The sequence below is a fragment of the Budorcas taxicolor genome, chromosome 15 (assembly GCF_023091745.1).
Source record: "Budorcas taxicolor isolate Tak-1 chromosome 15, Takin1.1, whole genome shotgun sequence".
Taxonomy (NCBI): Eukaryota; Metazoa; Chordata; class Mammalia; order Artiodactyla; family Bovidae; genus Budorcas; species Budorcas taxicolor.
This window is the reverse complement of record NC_068924.1, coordinates 45226473-45233125: the sequence shown is the minus strand read 5'-3', so window position 1 is coordinate 45233125 and position 6653 is coordinate 45226473. Positions and strand designations below refer to the sequence as shown.

The following is a 6653-nucleotide window of genomic DNA, read 5'->3' as shown; positions in this document are numbered from 1 at the left end:
TCTTTAAAGAACCAAAGGGAAAAAAGAGACTCAAATAAAATCAGAAATGAAAGAGGAAACATTGTGTTAGGACCAAACAGGTGCCATGACAGGCTTCAGGGGGCCAAGGTAGGCCTAAGTCTCCTTTACAGAGGGGCTGAGTTATTGCCAAGGAGGAGCTGAGATCATCCTCTGCAGGCGCCAGGACTCGACCAATCAGTATACTCCCTGTAGCCTGGTTCAAGCTTATCAGGACAAGGACGAAAACCTCCCCCGAGAAAGCCCGTGCGTGCAAAAATCTAGCCAATTAGCAGATGCTAAGGAACCCTTGCAACCAATCCACCCCTGCCAACTCCCTGTCTCTGTTTTAACCCTATAAATACTGCTGTAATTCAGGGCTCGGGGCCCTTGTTCCACTCCATTGCATTGGATGAAACTTGGGTCCTGGCTCAAGCTAGAAATAAATTCCCTTTTTGCGTTTGCATTGCTGTGGATGTCTTGTTCTCTCAGTTCTGGGGATTGGGACCTCGGGCATAACATTTGGGGGCTCGTCCAGGATCCCCTGACTGAGAAGAACAACACTTTCCAGGCATAAGGGAAGCCTCACTAGGAGGAAGTACATTAGGACGCCGGCATCAGGTCAGGGGGCGAGAGAGTCACCCAGCCAGCATAAGTCCGGGGCCCAGCATTCGAGCTGGAAGGCAGCTGGTTCTGTGAGCCGTTCTGTAAAGGAATGGGGGAAAACGTTTCTCCCGATCCTGAGTCTGGTGGGCAGTGGTCGCCCTTCAGTAAGGTAACTTTGGGGAACAGGACAACAGCAACCTGGGATAAGCCTAGTTCAGTGTTTTCGGCCAATATTTGTTCGTCTACTGTCTATCACTTGTCTCTGTTTGCCGGCGGTGTGCTTGCTGTTTGTGCATTTATTGTGGATGTTGCAGCCATGCGTCAAAGTTATTCTACACCGCTATCTGTAATGACTGACCATTTTTCCGATTTTAAGTCCAAGGCTCGGAATCTATCCCTGCTAGTAAAGAAGAGCAAGCTAAAAACCCTATGCTCATCTGAGTGGCCGACATTTCAGGTGGGCTGGCCGCCGGAGGGAACTTTCGGGCTGCCAGTCATCCAGGCTGTTAAAGAAAAGATAATGGCTCCTGACCCTCAGGTCCATCCGGACCAAGCTCCTTACCTTCTGGTCTGGGAAAATCTAGTAGAAGACCCTCCCGTCTGGCTGAAACCCTTTGTTCACAACCCCCCCAGTGCTTCTGTTCCACAGGTCCTGGTCATGCAGACCTCTACGGAAGAAAACCGGGAGGCACGGGAGAGCCGGAAGAAACCAGTACTCCAAGAATCTTCCCTATACCCTAGTCTGATTGATTTAGACACTGAAATCTCGCCTCTCCCGTATATCCTGCCACCCTTGCTCCTGCAGGTACCTCAGGTGTTGTCCGGAGAACAAAGAGGGAACTCAGAACCCTCGGCTCCACAGCAGGGAGAGGGGGCCAGCCCAGGGAACTCGCGGAAGCACCCGAGGGGGCGGGGACTCGTCTGACTGTGGGAGCCGAGAGGCCCCTTCGTCTACCGTTCGGGCGCTTCCTGTCCGGGTCGGGCCGGCAAATCCTGACGGAGAACGGAACTATCAATATTGGCTGGTCTCGACCAGTGACCTATATAACTGGAAAGCTCAAAACCCCTCTTTTTCTGAAAAGCCCCAAGGCCTTATTGATCTTTTAGACACTATCCTGTTTACTCACAATCCTACTTGGGATGATTGTCAGCAGCTGTTACAGGTGCTTTTCACCACAGAGGAACGGGAGCGAATTCTGTCGGAAGCGCAGAAGCACGTTCCCGGAGCGGATGGGAGGCCGACCATGCAGCCCCATCTAGTGGAAGAAGGGTTCCCTTCCATGCAGCCGAACTGGGACTTTGAGCATGCGGATGGTAGGGAGCGTCTGCGCATCTTTCGCCAGACTCTAATGGCTGGCCTCCGGGCAGCAGCCAGAAAACCGACAAATTTATCTAAGGTGAATCTGATAAGACAGGAGCCAAACGAGAGCCCGGCAGCCTTCTTAGAGAGGTTAATGGAAGCCTTTAGGCAGTATACGCCCATGGACCCCCAGGCTGATGAGTCACGCGCAGCAGTTCTGTTAGCTTTCACGAACCAGGCAGCTCCAGATATCAGGAGAAAGTTACAGAAGATAGAAGGGCTGGGGGAATTGTCAATACAGGATCTGGTAAGGGCAGCTGAGAAAGTGTTCAATAACAGAGAGACCCCTGAGGAGAGGGAGGAACGGATTAGACGGGAAGAAAGAGATATGAGGAATGGATTAGATGGGAGGAAAGGGAATATAGGGCCGAAGAAAACCGGAGAAATCAGAAAGAGCTAGCTCAGATCCTTTTTGCGGGGACGAGAAAGGGGCCTGAAGCCCCAAGCACTAAAGACACCCAGTCAGGAGGAAAGGAAAAACCAGCTAGACCTGCCCTAAAGAGAGACCAATGCGCTTACTGCAAAGAGCAGGGACACTGGAAAAATGAGTGCCCCAAGAGAGATCTGAAGAAAAAGACTGTAAGACAGGAAGAATCTTCCTCAGGGACCTACGTCTTATATGCAGGGGAAGATAGTGATTAGGGGGGTCAGGGCCCGGCATCTCTCCCCGAGTCCTGGGTAACTGTTAATGTGGAGGGGAAACCGGTCGGCTTCATGGTGGATATAGGAGCCCAATACTCAGTTCTCAACCAAAACTTTGGGCCGATGTCCAAAAAGACTAGCTTGGTCGAGGGAGCCACCGGGACAAAGAGATATTACTGGACTACTAAACAGAAAGTGGACTTGGGAGCCCAACGGGTGTCCCACTTATTTCTGGTGATCCCGGAATGTCCGGCCCCTTTATTAGGAAGAGACCTATTGGCCAAAGTCAATGGGCAAATTCATTTTGACTCTGGGGGGATATCAGTCACAGACGGGCTTGGACAACCAATTCATGTTCTATCCCTGGCACTGAGAGAGGAATATAGACTATATTCACCAAATCCCCCTGCAGCGGTGGATCCTGCTATGCAACAGTGGATTCAGAAATACCCTCTGGCCTGGGCAGAGATAGTGGGAGTAGGACTGGCTAAACAAAGACCTCCCATTGTTGTTGAATTAAAAGCAAATGCTATTCCTGTGAGGGTGAAACAGTATCCCATGAGCCAGGAGGCCCGGCAAGGAATTATGCCACACATCCAGCGCCTCCTAAAGGCAGGAATTCTCAAAAAGTGCCAGTCCCCATGGAACACTCCCCTGTTGCCTGTGAAAAAGCCCGGGGGAGCAGACTTTAGACCAGTCCAAGATCTTCGTGAAGTCAACAAACAGGTGAGTGACATTCATCCCACTGTCCCTAACCCATACACACTCCTGAGCAGCTTGCCACCAGACTATGTCTGGTATACAATTTTAGACTTGAAAGATGCCTTTTTCAGCTTGCCTTTGGCACCCCAGAGCCAGGAAATCTTTGCATTTGAATGGGCTGACGAGGACGGCCAAACTGTGGGGCAGCTGACCTGGACTCGCCTCCCACAGGGGTTCAAAAACTCGCCGACGTTGTTCAATGAGGCTCTAGGCGAAGATCTCTGTGAGTATCGAACCAGCCACCCCGAAGTCGTTCTGTTGCAGTATGTAGATGACCTAATGCTGGCCGCTACGACTAGGGAGGTTTGCCTAAAGGCCACAGGCGATCTCCTCCAGACTTTGGGGACATTGGGCTACCGGGCAAGTGCGAAGAAGGCCCAAATTGCTAGACAGGAAGTCATTTATTTGGGATATAAAATAAAACAGGGACAAAGATGGTTGACTCAGGCTATGAAAGAGACTATTCTACGGATCCCTGAGCTTTCAACTCCCCGGCAGGTGAGGGAGTTTCTAGGGACGGTTGGGTACTGCAGGCTATGGATTATGGGGTTTGCTGAAAAGGCCCGATGAGGCGGGCATTTCAGGAACTTCAACAGGCATTACTGGAAGCCCCAGCCCTTGCTCTTCTGGACCCAGCTAAGCCGTTTCAACTGTTTGTGGGTGAAAAGCAGGGAGTAGGGAAGGGAGTCCTGACGCAGCAATGGGGACCGTGGAGATGGCCTGTGGCATATCTCTCTAAACGACTGGACCCAGTAGCTGCGGGATGGCCACCCTGTCTCCGTATCATCGCGGCCACTGCTGTCCTTGTCCATGATGCTGACAAGCTGACTTATGGACAGCGTCTCCTGGTCTACACTCCTCATGTCATAGAGGGAATCCTCAAACAGCCACCTGGTAAGTGGATTTCTAATGCTGGCTTAACCCATTACCAGGCCCTGCTGCTGGATGCTCCCCGGATACACTTTCAAACACCTTGTTTTCTGAACCCTGCCACTTTGCTACCCATCCCGGAGGAGGACGGGCCCCTCCATGACTGTGTTGAAGTGTTAGCTGAGGTAACCGCCATACGAAAAGACCTCAGCGACTTGCCATTAGAAAACAATGAGCTGGTATGGTTCACGGATGGGAGCAGTTATATAAAGGATGGACAGAGAAAAGCGGGGGGAAGCCATAGTAGATGACACTGGGAGGATCATCTGGGCTGAGGCCTTGCCCCCTGGAACATCTGCCCAAAAAGCGGAACTGATAGCTATGATACAAGCACTAGAGAGGGCAAAAGGAAAAAGAATCGCTATTTACACTGACAGCCAATATGCATTCGGCACTGTGCACATTCAAGGCCCCATATATAAAGAGCGGGGGCTCTTGACGGCGGAGGGAAAAGAGATTAAAAACGTGCCTGAGATTCGCAGACTCTTGGCAGCGGTCCACTTGCCCCGGGCAGTGTCCATAGTGCATGTCCCGGGACACCAGAAAGGAGAGGGTGTCAGGGCCCGAGGCAACCGTGCTGCCAATGCAGCAGCCCGTGAGGCTGCTGCTGGAGACCACGAAGCCCATATACTGACTGTGGGATGGGAACACTTCCCCCAAACCCCATATACTCCCCCTCTGATTTGAGCTGGGTGCAAGATAATACCACCCATCCTGCTGGCAAAAACGGATGGTATCGGGACCAAGATGACAACTTGTTGCTTCCTGCTGATCTGGGCAGGCATCTCTGTACCCATTTACATCAAACTACCCATCTGGGAGAGAAAAAGACTTTGACACTCCTACAAACAGCGCAGCTGCGGTTTCCCCAACAGAAGAAAACCATCCAGGATATAGTCCGCACCTGCAAGGCCTGCCAGATGACGAGACGGGGAAAAGGACAGCACACAGGTGTAAGATATTGGGGGGAAAGGCCAGGACATCATTGGGAGATAGATTTCACTGAGGTAAGGCCAGGCAAGTATGGGTACCGTTACCTGTTAGTTTTGGTTGATACGTTTTCTGGGTGGGTAGAAGTTTACCCTACTAAGAAGAAGACAGAGATAGTAGTAGCTAAGAAGCTCCTAGAAGAGATTATACCTAGGTTTGGGCTGCCGGCATCTATCGGCTCTGATAATGGACCTGCATTTGTGGGTAAAATTGTTCAGGGACTGGCCTCAGCCCTGGGGACCAAATGGAAGTTACATTGCGAATACAGTCCCCAGAGCTCAGGACAGGTAGAAAGAATGAATCGGACCCTAAAAGAAACTTTAACAAAACTGGCAATAGAGACCGATGGAGACTGGGTGACCCTCCTTCCCTTCACGCTTCTTTGGGCACGAAACACCCCCTATAAACTGGGTTTGACTTCCTTTGAAATTGTATATGGAAGTCCGCCCCTCGTTTGTCCAGCATTTGAGGAAAAGACCAAACCACCTCTCTCGCTACACGCTTTCCAACAGGAGATGCTAGCTTTGAGTAAGGTGCATAAACATAGCTGGTCATTGGTACGGGAAATTCATGAGGGCCAAAATGAAGGAACAATCCCATCTCATAATATAGGCCCGGGAGATTGGGTCTGGGTTAAAAGACACCAGTCAAGGACCTTAGAACCAAGATGGAAGGGCCCTTATGTTGTTCTTCTTACCACTCCTACTGCTCTCAAGGTAGACGGAATTGGACCCTGGGTACATTGCAACCACATGCGACAGGCCACTCCAGAGGAACAAGAGAGGGCTCAAAGAGAATGGAAGTCAACACTGCATCCCTCCAATCCCTTAAAATTGAAGCTCGTCCGACAGCAGATCTCAGACGGATCACTCTGACTCTCCTGATGATGGCTGTCCTCCTCGCCCCCGAAACTGCCAGCACTGACCCACATCAACCTGTCAAGATTACCTGGAGACTTCAAAATGGGCTGACGCGAGAGGTACTCAATACGACCACCGAGATACATCCTCCAAACACCACCTGGTGGCCTGACTTATATTTTGACTTTAAGGACTTAGTGGACACCCCTTGGTCAGGGCTTTTGGTCTGATTTAGAGGTTTTTGGGCATGTCCTGGTCATAAAAGTGGAGAGGAAACTTGTGGGAGTATACAACATTATTTCTGTAGGTCATGGAGCTGTGTGACTTCAAATGCTGGGGTAGGGAGATGGAAAATTAGCAAACGAGATTTAGTCAACTTCTCCTTCACTCAGCCTGTGTCAAGAGAGGAATTCTATGAATTCTGTGATCAGGAAGATGAGATTGCTCAGGTGAAATTAACTTTCAACCAGAAGTTGGCTATGCAGGAAAAGTCTTGGGTGTCTGGA

At 50.7% G+C, this 6653-nt stretch overlaps 1 protein-coding gene across 1 annotated transcript; it reads left to right on the top strand.

Annotated features, from left to right (window-relative positions):
• The first annotated feature begins 712 nt into the window (after positions 1-712).
• Positions 713-6162, top strand: LOC128059836 (uncharacterized). Its single transcript, XM_052652119.1, is given in 6 exon segments — positions 713-1315; positions 1359-2309; positions 2312-3920; positions 3923-4533; positions 4535-4933; positions 5173-6162. Coding segments are annotated over 6 exon segments (5163 nt in total).
• Positions 6163-6653: the final 491 nt, after the last annotated feature.